Source organism: Diadema antillarum, unplaced genomic scaffold, assembly GCF_040938485.1.
Source record: "Diadema antillarum isolate AM-2024a unplaced genomic scaffold, OU_Dant_1.0 seq00001146_RagTag, whole genome shotgun sequence".
NCBI classification, from domain to species: Eukaryota; Metazoa; Echinodermata; class Echinoidea; order Diadematoida; family Diadematidae; genus Diadema; species Diadema antillarum.
Window position 1 is genome coordinate 707161 of NW_027271958.1, and position 19860 is coordinate 727020.

Here is a 19860-nt window from a genome sequence, read left to right on the forward strand (position 1 = left end):
CATCTGGCTACTACAGTGCTCCTATTCTCTAACCATCTGGTTTTTCTATTCCTTTGATGACATGATGATTGACATGATATGACATGACGACATCAACGATTTCACAAGTTTGTGCTTGGAGTACGCTGTTCTATTCCACACAGTCTTTGCGTACCCTAGATGCGATTCACTGGCTGATGAATTTTACTACCAGTATAATTGTATAAATGTATGGTAATGTATCAGGTGAATAACCGTGTGAAGACAGTCATCACGAAATGTCAATGACCTAGCACATAAACAGACTGTCAAAGAGAAAAGCAGGGCTAATGATGCAGGGCTAATGATGCAGGGCTAATGATGCAGGGCTATTGATGCGGGGCTGATGAAATTGTGTTTGCCGTGTCTTACTTTTGAAATGTAGTATAGTCATTCATTATATTGTCTCTTTATTACCTTTCTTCTGTCTCATACACCCCACCCCTACAGGCAACACAAGAACAGGTGCAACCGGTGACAGAGGTAGCGGCACGGTACAAACTCTCTCCCTGACACTGCTTCTTCTTACAGCCGTCACCCATTCGATATATCACCTCTTATGAATTGGAGCGACCCAGACTGCACTCTACATTTAAACACGAAGGCTTTCAGCCTCAACAATCAGTACAATATGAGTCACTCTCAGTCTTGGAGAGAGAACAAAGGGATACAAAAACTGAATTGTCTTGTGGGATTTTTTTTTTCCTAGTAACCATACGGACGTCTGTCAATAAATCTTGAAAATTTTCTTCAGGTCCCTCATCAGTTTGGACAAGTCACAAGTAGGGGAGCGGTCAGATGTGACCATCATCTTTGATCACTTTCAGCATGCTGTGAATTCAGCTCTTTGTGCATTCTGTACGGTGAGACTCTTTCAGGTCTCAAAACTCATGAATCCAGTCCTGGACTGTGTAGATATAATGAGCCTGTAGTGGTCTATTTGTATGTACATACTGTGTGAGTATGGTAGGTGTAGTCATAGCAAGTACAAAGTATCAAAAGCTGGTTTTAGCCACTGGTTGTGGGTTGCGTGCTGGATGTGAGTGTATCTACTTGTGGCATGACTGTTGTTGTTGTTACACGTCATTGTATTATACCTGCAAATATCTGCAGAAATATTTTTTGTACATGTTGCTTGAACTATGTGAATACTACTGTTACGTACTACAAGTTATGACTTGTTATACTCAAGTAGGGCAATATTGATTGTATGATTTTTGTGTGCAGTTATATAAGCATTGCATATTTTATTGATTATTTTTACAGAAATATCTTGGTATCAGTCATTATCTTTGCTTTATTGTCTCTCATTTAGATTAAAATTTCCATCATGATTACATATAGCTGCATTATACGTAAGGTTCAGTATACAATGGCACTTTAGATTCTGAACTCTTATGTGAAAATTGGTTTAACTTATATCAGCGCAGTGTGGGTTGAGTGAGAACAAGTTATGTCACATGGTATGAGACACATTTGGTCAGCCCTGAGTATGGACAAATCAAAATTGCCAAGTCTGAATGAGTCTGGAGAGAAAGCCTAGGGGCTTGTCCTGTGTCATATGTGACCCGCTACAACAATTATAAGGATCCTAAAGTCGCTGACGGGCAAGCCAAGCATGGCCCAGAAAAATGCTATTTTCAGGCCTTTCCTATGATCATTTAGCTTCGAAATTTCGGCAGATGATAGAAGATACATTAGACTACAAAATTATGTTAAAAACAGAAATCCGAACGTTTTGACAGATTTTGATGATCTGACTTCAAACTCGATTTTCTTGGCTCACCCATCAGCGACTTTAGGATCCTTTTGTTGTAGCGGGTCACATATTTTCTCCATTACTGAAGCATTTCTCATTGGACTGTACTTTCCATGTCTTCACATAATAACTGGTTTGTCTCTGGTGTTTCACTGGCCCTGTAGAGTTGAGTTGCAGTGCTTAGCAATGTAAAGCAAAGGAAACATTGGTGGCAGCAGTGTCCATACTAGTTGCCATGCTGTCTGGCTGAACTTAGGATGAAAACCTTTGCATGTTTCCGTAGCAACCAGCCATTGACAACAAGCAAAAAAAAAGAATTCATAATGATGAGATAGAAAATAAGGAACTTATGTATCATCTGCATATCTTGCTTCTTCCACTTTGTTGAGCATGTTTTTCCTTTTGATAGAAGTGCAAGAAATATTCATTGTCTTAAATATTTATCCTCCCCAAGGAGCTTTATGTTTACTTTTGTATTGTACTTTTAGGCTGAGTACTATTTTGGAGTCTGAGTTTGTGCATCAGTACTGTTTTGAGCTTGTGCAAAGAATGTTTTTGTATTACGTTTCATATGAATTTCTCCGAATAGAGTGCAAGATATTTGCAATGAGCTAGGGGCCAAAAGCCCTGTTGATAACCATAGGAGGTATATTGGTATGTTTTATTATGTCCATCATAAGAGTTCATTGTGCCCAAGTTTGCAGCATTGCAATTTGAAAAAATTGATTTTAACTTAAGAAGTCTGATTCTGTGACTTCACACTTTGGTTTGAATTTTCTTTAATTCAGAGAAAAGAGGATGAACATTTTTTTTTTTCACAAATGCATAGATAACAGAATGGATCAAGCAAAGGTAGCGTTATTGGCTCCCAGTCATTGGGGATTTTAACCAATGACCTTTGATTGATCAGGGGGAACCACTACCACTGTATCTCCTGAGCAGAGAACCAAATCCACACCCATCTTTTGGTTTCAAGATCGTCTCATAGTGAGGATTTAAAGATCAGCTCAAAATGCCCGCCCTTTCTCTTGTCCTATTATTACAACTTCACAAATGTCAGGCTATGATATCATGTGATAGTTTTCTGGACAAGAAAGAGACTGTCATCAGTACCTCTTTTTGAATGAAGAGTGTAGATCCACTGAATGCTTGTCAGTCTCTCTACCCCCCAGAGTAGCCTCCAAAGCCCATCAGAAATGGCACCAATATTTTGTTTTCAGACTTGATGTACCTCAAGATATCAAACCCATCCTCCCAGTGGGACTAGAGGCTTGATTATGATCAAATTGATGACTTGACTTTCAGTCTCATTGTGTATGTCATCTCGAGTCAATTTAATGTTTTCTTTTCTTTTCTTTTTTTACTGCAGAAGTAAGCATATTTCGTTTGATTTTTGTTTATCTGAGTGGAATCATCCACAATGATTAATAAGAACTCTGGATGACCGACAGCAGAAAGCGTTTTCTGATTGTGGGAGATGTAAGATATATAATTATGATGATAAGAGTATACATATATTACTGGTGCCTCAGTTGTGACATTAGCTTGTTAGAATCCTAGGTCATTATGTACTAGTATGTGTTCAGATGATAAACCATTATAGTCAAGCATGTAGTGAAGTGTATGATAGCTGTATAGCTTTCCATGTCGAAGTATGAGAGAAATTTCGTGATGTGAAGCCATGTATTTTTGTTGCTGGCAGTAGAAGCCTTCATTTGTAAGGTATTTTGGTGGATCAAGACTAAAACTAGTCCTGGAGAAGCCTGAAGTGAGGATTTATCCTCAGGAAATGACATATTCAGTCTGTACTAATGGTGTGAAAGTGTTGCTCTAAAATGTGGTGTCTTCTTGTTGATCTTGAAGATGGCTGCAGCATGGACAGAAATGACCGAAATATTACCTGTATATCAAAGAGGTCATGACTCAACCAGGATGGAAAAAAGAAGTATGACGACTGATGTCATTCAAATCACTGTCATGCCCGATACCACCAATCGCAAAGTTCTGTTGTGGAATATGTGGACAGCTCATAAAACGGAGCTAGCACCTTGAATGGTTACGATGTTAAGACCAAGAAAGACGCGAGTATTTGTGTCTGCTTGTAGATAGTAAGTAGAGCTAGAAGACTGGGCATTTCTGTCCTCCGCGAAGTCACGACATCCAATGATTTCATGCTGAGTCTACCATTTATGAAAGATCATGGCCCGCATCTAGTCTTGGTGTTTTCTGCAAACGGCGAGTGTCACTCTTCCGGTGTGTTGTGTTATATTAGCATGTGACTTAAATACAGTTTACGAGTGTTGGCTGTTACTCAAAACTGGACTATGCTGTGTTTTTGCCAAGGTGATGCATTAGTTAGTATGTGCAGCACGAATGTGATTAGTAAAAGCTGTACTTACTCACTATCATATCAGTTTCATGTTTTTACCTAAGGACCTTTTTCATTCGTATGTTAATTCCTGGAAGCCAGAATAAAGTTAATGGAAACACAGTGTATGTAATCCACTTTTTAGAAAGTTTGGGAATTGTTACTATAAAGGCATGATTTTGTGTTTCTGGTGTGAAAAAATCATGTAATTTCATTGTTTACATATGCAGTAGCAAATTTTGTTCTGAAATCAGTTGTTATCACATTCCACTTGCTATTTTCTGTCTGCATACAGAATTGTTTTGTCTACACCACATTGGCAATAACAAGATCTAAAGACTGGAATGGGTCACATTTGTGTACAAAATTTGAATTCCTTTTGAAATGAGCAACTGCTTATTGATTTCTTCCATTGCGCTCTCCATATGAGTATTTCATGATTTGCTTTCATACTTAACTATATGTTCCAAGATTACGAACTCGATAGATATCTGTAGGATTTAGCAGAACAAATTCAAAGTCTTCTTTAGTATGCAGTTTACGTTTCACAGATTCTATGTATTGATAAGCTTCTCCCCTGTGCTACTGACTGTGATATCATGAGTGTTTCCAAACCGAAGTGAATGTAGCCATCTTTATACATTCTATCATGTATCTGAAGAACTAACTCCTTTGTTTTTACTCCAAATGATTTATTTCATGTGTCGCCTGTTTGCTTCAGTATTACTTCTGGATATGATTTTTGCCAAAGGGAGTTGTGCTGTGTGACTTTTGTAACATAGTAACATGGAAGAGTCTATGGCTCCTGTTGTCACCTGTTCTGTGATTACATGGAGGGAGTCAGAGGAGTGAGGGGAAACTCTTTTTTTTTTTCATTTCATTTATTTCCTTCATTTAGGAAACAAAAAGGGAGCATATAAATAAATGACAAGCAAAACAAAACAAAGATGATACCCAGTATTGATACCATACAAATCAGTACAAATTACACAATAGAGTAGCTGACAATAAGATGATTGAAAATGGGGTGTACAGTTTACTAGAAAGACTTCAGGGGAAATGAAGTATGCAAAATGTGCTTATGATGTTAGGCTCTGGATTTAACAGACAATGATCGTCTCTCATTAATTCTGTGTTAATTTTATCACCTTTCATTGCTGCATTTACCTCTTGAATGGGGCTTGACTTGGGGAACAAAATTGTTTCTATCAAATGATGTCAAGTTAGACTTTATGGAGTAGAGGTTGATTTGTTCCATTTCAATTATGAATATACACCAACACTGTATGATATGACATGACAAAAAAATGTATATCTCCTCAGAGTAATTCCTAGTAATCCAGTAGTCAAATGTCAATCCAGATAGCATCAGATTATCTTGTTAGATCTTTGGCAGTTAGCCCTACCTCTGGGGTTGTGGCCTTAACTTGTTTTGAAAACTGATATTCTAATGTTACATATCTTCTTTCAGTACAAGCATACACATCAACTATAATGGACAATAACTGTTCCTCCCTCTATTCCACTCCACAAATGACAATTGTGAATTCTCTAGGAAATATTGCCATGATTACATGAATGTAATTCATGTCAAACTTGTGCAGAAAAACAGTATTTTGTTGGACAGTCTTCAGAAAAAAAAAATGACATCTTTCTGCTAATTCAGTCCAAACAGGACAGTAAGAGTAGAGTGGCCCCAGGGCTTGTTTACAGGTAACTGTGTGTGATATGCAGACCAGGTTGATGGTCAAACCACTGATTTCTACAGGAGGTTTCTGGATACCTCATAGGCTAGTCGCTTTGAAGCCACTGTGCCGCCATCTTACCACGCACATCGCCCATTTTTTTGTGTTTGGAGTTTGTGACATCGCATGATCTTGGTGATAATATCTGCTAGAAAATGTGTGCAAATCCCCATAGAGTGTGCCTGGTAAGATGGTGGCATGGTGGCTTCACTCCTTTGTGCAACGTGAATGAGCCAAGGAGATAGCCGGATACCTCCTATACAGTTTAGTGGGACAAACGTTTTAGGTGAATCTCATTTGGGAGTTAACAGAGAGAGATAAAAAGGAATTGCTCTGACAAGAATCACACTGCTCCACTAGACAGATTCATGGTTAATTCTGGCATGTGTTCTTATACTTTAATAAATGCCATCTTCGCTTTGTGGCTAGATTGTGTCATTGCTTCAATGCACACTAATGAAGACAACTCCATAAGTTACAGGTTTACGAGGAATTGTATGTGTGGTTGTCTTGACTAAAAACTGTGAGAATGATATACAGAAGAATGGCCAGATACAGATTTTCAGGTGACTCAAATTGGAGACAGTTTGGAACATGTTTTAAAAGCCACACCCGAAAAAAAAAAGAATAAAAAAGGAGGGAGTGAGGAGAGTGGAGTAGGATACAGATGGCATGTAGTAGGCTGCCCTCTTGAGTCAAAGGCTGGACAGACTTCGTGTCTCATTGAGTCCTCTTGTCAACATGAACTCACATTGCATATTAATAATGGTCACAACAAGTTTTGTACAGGGGAAGAGTTGGCAGTTTTTAAAGATTTCTATGACCTTCAACTATGAGAGCAAACATTGGCTATTGTCTCTATTTATAGACTGGTATGTTGCTTTTCTAGTATAATATGAAGCTCTCAACCAATACTGGGTATAGTTAGTAAAGAGATCAGGAAGTAGAGTCCATCAAGCCGGGGAGGACTGTAAATGGGCTGTCCTCTATCCATTTGAATTAATGTCGCATATTTCTCAGGTTTTTTAATCCTTGAGCATCTGACTGTATTTTGTGCACTGTTACGTCATTTTATCCTCTCCTGTGCATTATTGGAGGTGTGTACAAATAAATGTGAAATAAAGTGTTTCAGTAACATTCAATACTTCTGTGATGATTTCTGACAAGTGGTGTTTAAAGTGATTGTGACCGAAGGTTGACTTTTTTCAGGAATTATTTCAAATTTTCCTCACATTTTCCTTCAAAGGAAGTAGGAAGTGTAGTTGTTCAAGTTTCTAATGTGTTCGAATATATGGGGGAAAATTATATGAGCTTTGAGATGTTCTTAATTCCTGTTTTCCAACAACACAAAATACATTATACAATGCATCAGCTTCTCAAATTTTCTGACAATGCACATATGGTATACAATTAACTGAATGTACAAAAAGGAAGTGTGTATGTCACAGTGTGTATGTGTGTGTGTGTGGGCAAAAAGTTTTCACACTATTATTGAAATGGGGAAATTTGAAAATTTTTACACCTATCTTCGGATGTTGTCTATGCACCAATGCACTACATGGAGCCTAATTTTTAATTATTTTTTATGGTTTTCAATTCCCATTAGTCAATTGATCAGAAAAAAAAAGATTTTTCTTTTTCAGAAACAAATAATGGAATATGACCAGTTACCTTGAGCAAACTATCATATCCCAAGCAGAAGCATCTTTTAAGAATATGTGTGTAGTTGTGTGTGCACATTTGTGTTATCTCATTCTAATGTTTTCTATATGCTTTCTGGAATATCAACATTTTTCTCAACTGATATTCTCTCCCTCCTTTTTTCCCCTCCCTCTCTGTCTGTCTGTCTGTCTCTATCTCTCTCTCTCTCTCTCTCTCTCTCTCTCTCTCTCTCTCTCTTTACTTCTCTTCTCTTTGTCACACCTGTACACCTGACAGAGAACTCCCGAACCTTGTTACTAAAAATCAGTTTTTACCCCCCACATTGTTAATGTTGGCAGGAAACCAAAGTTGCATGATTCAAGAGAAGCTGTGAATGGTTTGTTGTTATTATGGGACTGGAAGTATTTGCACCCTTCCCCCACTGAGATCATCAATCCGTGAAATGTAAAGTGTCAATTGTGAAACATTTTCTACAATAACTATGGTGGCTTGTCAATAGATGAATCCCTCGTAGGTATACATACTCTTAAAGGGGCATTCCAGACGATTTTCATAATTTCACATCATGTAGTACATAAATTGACAGCTCCGTGTATAGATTCGTGGAATTTGTTGTGGTTCTTGAGCAGAGTAAACTGAAGATCTTAAACAAATTACACTGAACAGTGTTGATAACATCAGAGCCTCACATATTTCAGAAATGTAGCAGTGTAATTCCACTACAACACCACTTGCTCAACAAGTTCACCTGTGAAGAATCTATGCATGCCTTCTTCTTTTAATCTGCTTCCTTGAGCCCCAATTCATGCATTCTTATGGTGAGGCTGCCATGTCACCATCCTTGTTCATTGCAATTTGTTATAGATTTTCAAAAATTCTCATGCCTCATCCCAATTACTATAAATTCTGAAACTCTGTACTCAGTTTAACTAATTTATAGTTGTTCAAATGTGAAAGTCTGAAAATCATCATTGACAAAGATGAATTGAGGAAGAAAGATTTGCGGTGACACCATGTGTATGTAGTCCTTAACCGGATCGTTGTTTGGCAGAAGAGCCTAGAAAGAGGAGAAACGAAGAGGGAAGCGACATATGGGGGTTGTGAGGAGGGCAAAAAGTGAAGAGTGGGAGACAGTAATGGGCTAGAGGTTGAAGTTGCACTAGTGGACACGGTAGAGAAAGGAACACAGAGAGTGGTAAGGAAGAATAGTGTGAGAATCAAGTAGGATGTTCGGACATCGTTAGAAGGGGAAAGATGAAATAGAAGGGAAGAGGAAGAGGAAGGAGTTGAATGTTGGAGAATCATGGAGATAGGGGAGAGCAGTGAAGATTCATGAAACCAAGAGAAGAAAAACGATGAAAGAGATGAATTGGTAGAGATTAGCGCCATCTCTAGTCAGAATTAAGTACAGATTTTGCAAGATCGTCGGCTGTCATGCACTCTGACTTTGTTGCGTCTGTTTGTTGTCTTTAGCCGATCGCCTTACCTGATCATTTTATAGTCTGATCATTTTGCGTTTTGTGTGTGACCTGCACTCAAAGATGTACATAAGCACTTGATTGCAGTCACATGATCAAAGCATGGAGAGAAGGGGGTGGGGGAGACAGACTCCGAGTATGTGAACAGGACGGACAGGGGGAGAGCGGGGTCGGGCTGACAGTAAGGAGTGAACTATGGCTTACAAGCAGTGTCACATTACGGCGACGAACTATGAGAAGGGACAGAAATAGAGCAAAGGCCTGCCTAGTCGATTTTTCGATCAAAATGTCATCTAGAAACCAATAATAACTCCGAAATGGTCTCGGCATCCATTCCTGGATGTTTTCATTTGAAGGTCTAATGATTTATACTGTAGAGAGGTACGCGAATGGCGGGGGGGGGGGGGATTTTTCGGCTTGTTCAAAGAAGTGGAGATGTAAAGGTTCGTCTTGCTAAAGAGACAGAGTTTACCACGCAGGTCGTAATCTATACCGCATGATGCCAATATTGTGGCATTTCTTTTATGTAGTATCATACAAAATATGACGCGTTAGATATCTCAGCCGGTGAAAAAGAGGGGAAAATGCCTTTGATGGAGTGTCAAAACTGTTAAACGGACCGTTTGGCCAAACATCATATCAACTGGGCTCCTCTGTGTGTGGGTGATTTGATGAGTGTACTAACCACAAACCGCAACCTCCCCCCCCCCTCCCCGTCATCCCATCGTCCCACCCCCTTTCCCTTCGACGCGAATAATAAATCTATCAAACAATTGTCCGACCCTTCCCGCTCCCATTTCTGTCTGTTGGTGAAAGTAAAGAATAGGCCGCTCATTTCTTGAGGTTAGAATAACATACCTTTCAAGAAATAACGCGTTTACCGCGGCCGGGTCTGGTTCGAAAAGCGATCCAAACAACTGGCGACAAAAACAACAAGATGATCCCTGTCTCGAACTTTGTCGGCCTCTTCAAAGGAGCGAGGGGTTAGACCTTTTTTTTAGGAGGAAAAAAAGGAGTGTTTTCATGACGAATGCTTGTTGAGGGTCCTGCCAAGCAATCCGAGTATTGTCGAGGAGGTGTAATAATCTCTGTGTGCTTGGAAGGGAAGAAAAGATGGGAGTGGGACTGATCAATGTCTCGGGGTGAGCTCTCCCTTACCCCTCCTCCCCCCCCCCCCCCCCCACCCCACCAAAGCAGAGAGGTTTGGTTTAGGCTTGAAATGACTTGACACATCAATACCGAGAGAAGAATCGAGGAAACTAAACAAACGAGTGCTTGATCTGCGGAATATAACCGACTAGGATGGTCGTATTTAGCAAGAATAAGTAGTGGTTATAGTGGAAAGTTATTTAATGGTATTTAAGCTATACGACCGACGCGAGGAAATCAGAGCCCAGTTTGTTTTTCTTGCTTACTCGTACCTCCCCTGAAGGACTTTTTGACGTGTTCTGAGTACATACACAATCGAACCCTAATCCAACACTTTCAGATATTTCAGCCTTTGATTAAGAAACAAAACTAAAAACAAACAAACAAACATGAATTTCTTGGAGCACCCTGACCACCAAAAACGTGCTATCCCTTTAATGTTTCACGAACGGCCCTTTCATGTTTGTTTTGTTTCTGTTTTTTATTTTTCTCGAGGGATTTTCTGAACCAGTAATATTCCAAGCGGGACGGCCATACTTCGTAGTGGCAACTTTCAACTTTCAAGAGCCGAAGACTATGTGATATTTATTAGCAGCTGGCGTAAAATACAGTCTTGGCGCATGAATGTGACAACAGTCTGAATGTCAAGTCAAAATCGACGAGTGGATGTTTAGATCTTAGCTCTTGTGAATTGTCGATATGTTTCTTCTCTTCTTGATTTCACTTAAAAGAATTTGTCAACAAACTGGCAGACATGCATTCTACATGCACAAGTACACGTTCACAGAAAAAAAAACCAAATAAAATCTTATCTTTTAGGAAACATGACAATACTACTTTATTTCTCAAACTGTCGTTCTTACTGAAACCAAAAAGAAGGCTGCGTTTTCGACGTGCAAGTTAATGACTGATTCATCCTGTTTCGCCAACATCGAAGGTAATAATTATGCAGTATACAATCCATGGTATACTAGCAGAGATCCAGGACTGTGAAGTCCTTTTTTAATGAATTCATTTATATCATAATTTTGGTTGTTTATGTTTCTCAGCAAACAAGCCGCAGAGCAACGAGAAAAAGGTGTAGGCAGCTCTAGGACGCCGGAGTTTGTAGCTATTTAGGCCAGACCTCAGCTGGGAGATTTCACGGCACAACAAAACCCGGTTCCCACAATGGGCGTGTCGAGGAGTGGTTTGCAGGAACCGCCATTAACAAAGCCTGGTCTTTGTCGGCCTCGTTCAAAGAGAGATCAACTTCTCTGTTTAGCCCTTGCCTCTTTCTTGTAAATTATCGAGACTTTAGTTGACAAAGGATGGTCATTAGTCTTTCCTTTGACTGCGGTCATACAAGCGCACTTAAAAGGTTGTAACTAACGACCCTCTTCTATAGACCGACAAAAACAAGTTCAGTCGTGAACGTCCTTCACGTAAAAGAGAGAAACCAACTTTCATGATGGCAAGGTACTGCGCAAAAAAAAGGAGAAAACGTTATAACGTGAAATCGTGATTGTAATATGAATCACGAGTCATAATCATGGTACTAACCTACCAGTGCAGCCAAGCACTGGCTACATCATTGACTACGGGTTGCCTACTCGAAGCAAATTTACCAGACTTGGGTTGACCATTAACCGTCGCGATTTCCGATCGCATCAAGATAACTTTCTTTCTTTTCATTATCGCCAGAAGATTAGGCATGCTTGTCAAGGTTGTACCTAATAATCATTCCCTTTATTTTCTACCTGACAAACACTGTGGCAGTCTGATGTAAAATTCGACAGTCACAGTGTTTGAAACCCACAATCTTTATATCAGGGTCCAATGCTTGTACTGGTACAACTTCGTGTGATATACCACCAGGGAGGTGGTTCCCACCTCCCTCGACGATCGCAACATGGCCTGGTTAGCAAGATACAATATTTGACAGCAGGCGGCTCATCCTTACAAGGCTAGGTTAATTATATGGGAAACGAAGCAAAAAATATTATTAGCATGGAGTATGATTTCAGTGATATGACTGTATGTATTCGGAGCACTTGCCCCCAAAAATACTTAGCACTCTATACCGGGACTATATACATGGGTTATGAAAAGCATAATATATCTATGTCTATTATATTGAGAAATATCAACGTATAACCGACTTGCTGTTAAATGGGGTATTCTGGTAGGGTTATTAGCAGTTCAATTGAAATAGCAAAGAACTAAAACATACTGAGATGAAATAGGTAGGAAACTTTAAGCTGATTAGCTAGAGGAATTAGTGAGCGATTATCTCTATAAGTATGCTTAATCCCCTGTAATTTGTTGAGTCGCGATGCGTGACGTCTACACAATAAAGGAACCGATGACCGTTCTCTAGATAGCATCCTCCCAGAGAGAAAGACGTGTGTGAATACATTCGATCTCTTCAAAACACAGTGCCACAGAGCAAGCCAGTCCCATGTATAAAATAAATATAAATCTGCCCATGAGCAACTTGAGTGAAAGAGATACACGCAACTTACTCTTTGACCTCATCAAGACAACAGTGAAGATAATTGTCATTGAACGGGTATGCATTCTTATAAACATGTTTTCCAGAGATTTTCCTGTAAACGGAACTTGTGTTTGCTTCTTTCATGGTGAGGGAACGTTGTATTGCGTGCAACCAAAGCCAAAGTTTGATTTTGTTCTTAGTGCAATAAAAATGCGTCAGATTGTTGATGGTTGGCACCCTAGATAAAAACGATCGAAAGGGAAAGGAATTGTTCGTGGAAAAAAAAAAAAAAAAACGTCTTTATTATCCGTCGATGGTCGTTTCTCTCTTGTGACAGCTTCGAATGCCATTGCTGCCAAATTCAATTACAGTGCTTCCTTTTAGACTTGACGGTCTCAATGCTTTTCAACGAGAACTGGATGTATTGTATCGATATCAGTGACCCCTTTATTGGTAAATATTTGCGGCCCGTTACTAAGGGCAGACGAAAATAAAAATCACGGCTGACTCGACCATCCTCGCCAGAGTTCCCAAAGACCTCCGAACGGCTAACGACCGCCTTCAAGTAAACACAGAATAAATAGATCCGCATTCCAAAACCTTGTCATTTGTCAAATCGGTTGAAACTTCCGCAAAATTTGGAATTGAGTTATGAATGCGGGTGCTTATCGCAGCATCGCAAAGAAAACCGTCCGATGGCTCTAGAGAAGAGCTTTTGACTTTCCGATCTGACGTTGAATCAACTGGGTTTTCTTTTAGCTTTCGTTACCTTTGATAAGGCAGCACCGTGATGTAGAGAATATCGCTTTCACGACGTTTGAAGTGAGACGATTTTATTTCAGCATTATTGATAGAAAGAGTGATCCTCTGAACATTTTGCAGACATGTGATGTGTTAAGTGGTGGCGCCTGAGGGCCCCAGTACCATTAATGTATCGCTTTCCCGCGACCGCCGATAAACAACCCAGTTAGTGGGCCGAGGTGGCGATGTTCTGCAGTCAGCGACTTGTCAAGCGGTGGCTCCTGGCCAGCTTCAGCTCCGGGCCACGGAGGAAACAATGGGGTCAGAGGGAAACTAGGCTCCGACCAGAATCAGAGTGGCACAATCAGAGAAAACCGAGAAATGGAATGTAATACATGTAATGTGGTATATACCCGCGACTTGCATTCTAATATCACGTGCATCTAGATTTACACGATTCCATCCGAAACGATGTGGGCTAATGTGAAGTGAATTAAGTCTTTGGACGCAGCAAAAATCAACACTCAGTGATAATTGAAAGTCACGGATGGATTTCGCCCTTGATAAATCTAAACAGATCGAAAGAAAAAGAAAATAAGTAAGAGCTTGACCTATACAGTGAGGCAATATGTGAGATTACATGCATTTCCATTCACACTCTACCTGTCGTAATCTTCCTTTAGACTCATCGCTGGATAAGAAGTATGACAGGATGACAACTATACAAACAAAACGTACAGAAAACTCTAAATCTTTTTATCGGAAAAAGTAGACATTCCTTCGACTTGTTACTGGCATTTTCCCCTGCCTGATGACAGAATTATCAAGTGGTGCTCTTTCATTATGATGGGAAAGGGAATACAATGATGCAATTTTATTTACAATTTTAACCCCCAAATCAATTTGAACTGATTGTCCGATTTTCCTCAAACTTCGCTGATATGTATTGATAATGTCCCTGTATTCGCTGAGACGGATGAGATATTTTCCACTTTAATTCATAAAAGAAAGAGGAGTAGTAACATTACGTATACCCGTGGGTAAGTCTTCATATATGAAGTACATGGTCCGCGGTTTCTTCAGTGTCTTAATGCCTATTACTCCACGCTAGAATAGTTCCAGGTTTTGTTGAGTGCAGCCCAGTTTGTTTGTTTGTTTTGTTTTTTTTTTATTTTGACACTTCATATTATTTCAGTTACCGAGAATGCAACGAATTTTGACTTGCGCCGAAAATCCACGTTTAAATTTCACACTATATATATATGAGTCACACACACACACACACACACACACACCTTCACGGGCGATAGAGACACGCACGCATATAATAATAATACATTCTGCTTGTATAGCGCATGGTACAGTAAAGTCTTTATTCCAATAATAACAGTACAGTTACAAAATACATATTATGTATCATGAATGACATAAAAATGTTACGATGAATGACAAAAGTATTGATTTATATTTCATTAATGTATATATATTATTTTTCTATAGGAGGTATACAAAGGTGATCTCTGAGACCTGTCGCACGTATAAGTGTACAGCAATGTGAAAAGAATGTCGAGAGTTACTTTTAAACCAAGGCAAAGTCTGACCTATATCGAAAATTATAATGTCCAGGACTTTTTCCTCTCATAAAAAGCGCATTTCACCAACGGCATACATGCGCCAGCAATTTTCTACGAGACTGAATGCATGATAGCATTTTCACATATTAATTTACAACGACACATTTCCTATGCATGTTGCCAAACATTGTTCGTCATGTCCGCCATAGAAGTAATTATCTTGTCAATCGATATCATACCTTAATGTTGTTTTTAAAATGCAATATTCATGAACAAGAGAACGAAAAAGTAAGGTTTGTGTATGTGTGAACAGCCATTCTGTTAACGATCAGTGCAACAATATTCTCAACTCGTGACCTTCTGCTTGCACTTTTTCTATTTCTATGAATCGGAAAAAAATGGTTTGTCACTTTCATGGAATCATGCGGAATTTGCACTCACTTGATAGTGAATATTTTCATCTATAATTTAGGAGACGTCTGGTGCGGTGTTTTGTCTGCAATCTCGCGTAAGGTTGACCTGACGCGACTTGGCCACTGAGCCACTTGATTCTTTCATTTCGCAATCACTTCTGTTGCTTATCTACGCCTTGATGGTCGGAAAGGAACGAGCGTGGAAGAATAAGGCGAACCAAGCGAAAAGAATAAAGAATCATTGTTTACCACTAACATTTTTTTCTTCAGAGTAGCACTCTTCCGAGTCTTCGTTCCCCTCTCTCCCCTGAATTCCTCTTCTCTCTCCTTTCTTCAATCAGCACTCAGTCATTGATCACATCTTCGCTTTTCGCTTAAAGGGATGGTAGAGTGTTGGTTGGTGTAAGGATTCAGCTTTTAACTTTTTGCGAAATACTTAGAAATCACTTTATGAAATGTTCAAGAGCATACAATTTCTAAGAGGAATTCAAAGTTTATTCAATGAAAATTTATTTTGAAATGGCTGAGATATCCATAAAAAAGTAAAACAAAGCCATCATATACAATTGCTTTGTTTTGGATGTCTCATCCATTTCAAAACCAATTTTCATCAAATAAACTTTAAGTTCCTCTTAGAATTGTAGGCTCTTTTTATATTTCATTTCTCATGATCTCAAAAAATCCTCATAAAAAAACGACGGAAACCTGAAGCCCCATCTCAACCGAAACTGTACCATCCCTTTAAAGAAAGAAAAAGGAAAAACCAAGCTCAGATTCCTCTGATGACAGAAAAAGGAGAGGATGTATTTTTTCTTAGAGTAGGGTCATCTCGCTGGAGTCGCTGTACTCTGGAGTGGTCTGGAGTCACGCTGTTTATTAAGCATACCTTGATGGTCTTCAATAGGCCTACCACGTCACACTACAATGGCACCCCGATGTGGCCCACGCGGCAAATTAGGAACGCGCACTCACTCAATCATGAACAGATTCATTCATCATGTTCATTAAAGTCTTTAGCTTCCTGTCTTCCTTATACTAGTATTTTCCTTCCTCCCTTCTTCCCTCTCTCTCTCTCCCTCTCTCCACACACACACACGCACACAATATATATATATATATATATATATATATATATATATATATATATATATATATATATATCTCTGTCTACATATAGTTTGCTAGTTATATAAATACATGATTATAATTTGTTAATTTACGTTTTATTCCATGGAAAATTTGATTTTCTATGGTGCACATTTACACATTGCCTCTAATCAGGGGGGCGTTTCATCAACGTTTGTCAGCGCTGACAACTTGAATCACCATAGTAACACTCCAAACAGTCAGTGACCAGAGCATCTCAGCCAATCAAAACCAAGGATTTTGCTGAAATTGGTCAGCACCGACAGTTGTCAGCGCTGACAAGCGTTGATGAAACACCCCCAGGTATCCGGCTACTAAACATTCTTATGTAATCTACCGTAGATCAAGATATGTTTTACAAGGTCTGTGCAAAAACAATCGGGGTCTGACTAATTTAAGATGATAGTCAGATTGACAAACTATACCCCGGGTATCTCAACTTACCTCCTCAGTCAAATAGCTATGGCATGACAGCTCTGTTAAACTGCACTTTATTTCTTTCAAACGCTCTATACTTCGCAAGAACCTTATGCATTGGTTGTATGTTGGATAGGTAACGAAGAACCATACAGGGAGGTGGGATCGAGAGCTACCTCCCTCGAAGAATGTTCTTTTTGAACATAATGAAAGTGTAAAACCATGGTCTACATAATATGACAATTTAATGAATTAGCTCAAGCACGTGACGTCATAATAACAGCTCCGTTTAGTGGTTAATGTTGCGCCATGATTTGATGAAAATTGCTGATATTTATATTTCCCACCGACATTGGTCACAATAGCCTCGAATATTCAAGTGTGCAACAGTTCTTTATTGAGGATATCATCATGAATAATATAAAATATTCACCTTTACTTCAAACCATTCAATGCAGAACATAATATTCTGGCCTATATAGAAGCACGGCAATGAAATATGAACAGTAGTTTCATTTGTGCTGTCAGTTATTATTGTTGATTTTGTTGGTTTTTCCTTGCGTTGTTGTCGGTTTTTGTTTCTTTTTGTTTTTTTGTTTTTGTTTTGTTTTGTTTTTGTTTTTGTTTTGTTTTGTTTTGTTTTGTTTTGTTTTGTTTTGTTTTGTTTTTTTTTTTTTTTTTTTGGGGGGGGGTATTTTTGCCTGTTTTGTTTTGTTTTGAACTACAGGTTTGGATCTCAAGGTAAATCTTGGATGCGTCGACCAGCTGAGGCCCTAAATCTGATGGATACAATCAACTGCTGCGGTTTCAGGCACGGGTAAACCCAGCAATCAGTCTCCATTATTACAGCAGTGATGCCCGGCAAGGCGATGGAGTAATCCACGTAGTCCCGAGGAGCTGTACGGGACTCAATCACAGTTGGATTGATCCCCAAACTATGGCTCACATAAATACTTCACGGAGCAATGAACCTTGATAGTTTTCTCTTTTTGTTGCGACAAGATTAACGCTAGAGTAATCACAAAAATGGTTACGGTAGATCCTATACTCGCGTCCCTGTTATCGTTATGAAAGCCTTTTTTTCAAAGCTGCCTCTTCCTCAAATGGCCATAAGCTGACTGCATTTTATTCCCGATGGATCTATGATACCTCAGAAAGGGGTAGTCATTGCACACAAATTAATGATTTTGCCTTGATTCTTCTTTCACGTACTATGACACACCCAGGTCATTGCCTATAGATGATTTAACGTAACGGTATATGACATATAAATTTATATGCAGTGACCGCGTATCAAGATCTTTTTTTTTTCAAATCTGTGATTGTCTTGCGTCACTTTATCTTTCCCAAACGTGACGAGGTAACTCAAAACGGTCAGTGTTGAGACACTTCCGACCAACCTCTTTCTTTGTATAATTCATAAAACTATGAAAGAAGAAAGAGTGACTGCAAGACTTATGTGTATCATAGTCAGAAATGGCTGTTCAATTAAAACTTGCAATGTGGACTCAATTGTCCGGCTGACCTACATCAATCCAAAGCGACATTTGATTACAGCAGACTAGACGGGTACATGTAACGAGTTCGATGTCCACAAGTCATACAGCCCATGAGCTCGACACTACGCAAACAAGGCCCATGAGTTCGATATTAAAGGGAAGGTAAACCCAAAGAGCAATGTGGATTGAGTGAAAGCAGCAACATTAGTAGAACACATCAGTGAAAGTTTGAGGAAAATCGGACAATCAATGCAAAAGTTATGAATTTTTAAAGTTTTGGTGTTGGAACCGCTGGATGAGGAGACTACTAGAGGATATGACGTATGAGTGGACAACAATACAAAGAAAATATAAAGGAAATTCAACAAAAATTCACTTTTCTAGAATTATGAAAGAGCAGTGGACCAACCGCTTTCAGAAAGCAGGGGGAATAATTGCTACCCTTAACATATGTCAATATCAAGTTGATGGAATTTGTAATTTTCATGAAAAATGGATTTTTGTAGTATTTTCTTTATATTTTCTTGGTATTGTTGTCCACTCATACGTCATAACCTCTAGTAGTCTCCTCATCCAGCGGTTCCAACACCAAAACTTTAAAAATTCATAACTTTTGCATCGATTGTCCGATTTTCTTCAAACTTTCACTGATGTGTTCTACTAATGTTGGTGCTTTCACTCAATCCACATTGTTCTTGGGGTTTATCTTCCCTTTAAGAAGAAGAAGAAGAAAAAAAAAGGCCCAGGAGACTGACACATTAAGCCCCGTGATGTAATGTCGGTCTCATGAGCTTTTTTTCCTTGTGTCGAACTCATGGGCCTTGTTTGTCTAAATTGATGTTGTCGGACTCACGGCCTTCATTTGCATAATATCAAGCTCATGGGCTGTATTACTCGTGAGTTGTAAGACTCGCGGACCATGGACCCTTTTTCCCCTTGTCAAACTCGTGGGCCGTACGACCCTTGGGTGTCGGTCTCGATGGATGACCCCGACTAGACAACCTAGACTCTCCTACAGCAATCAACATCAACAATTAGTTACAACAAATTCGACAACCCAAAGACTTTAAGTATGTGAAGTAAAATGTTATTATAACTGAGTAGAACTTACAAGAATTATGCGAAGTCTTAAACAAACATTTGGTAAGTACCCTCCGATAGACTTGATGATCCTCCTTCGCAGTGCTTACTAATTATGTTATGGTTACCCTGCAATATACTCACACTATCGTTTATTTGAAAATGATGGTAACAATTCAATTGGTTATAATACTGCTAAACGTAAGTAATACATCTAAGTTACAACAAACAATAATGATGGGGTTACAGTTTTGTTATTCCGAAGATTCGCGTTCCGAAGGTTGTTAATCCGAAAATGGAATAAGGTTCGCTATTCCGTAGAGGTTCGTTATTCC

The 19860-nt window shown here is 39.1% G+C and overlaps 1 protein-coding gene across 1 annotated transcript in view; it reads left to right on the forward strand.

The window, feature by feature from the left end:
- Positions 1-6981, forward strand: part of LOC139744191 (contactin-2-like) — a 49441-nt gene extending 42460 nt beyond the window's left edge. The window contains exon 19 of the mRNA XM_071654642.1: positions 469-6981. Within this exon, the coding sequence (XP_071510743.1) occupies positions 469-581 (113 nt within the window). The 3' untranslated portion in view covers positions 582-6981. The remainder of the gene's footprint in view (positions 1-468) is intronic.
- Positions 6982-19860: the final 12879 nt, after the last annotated feature.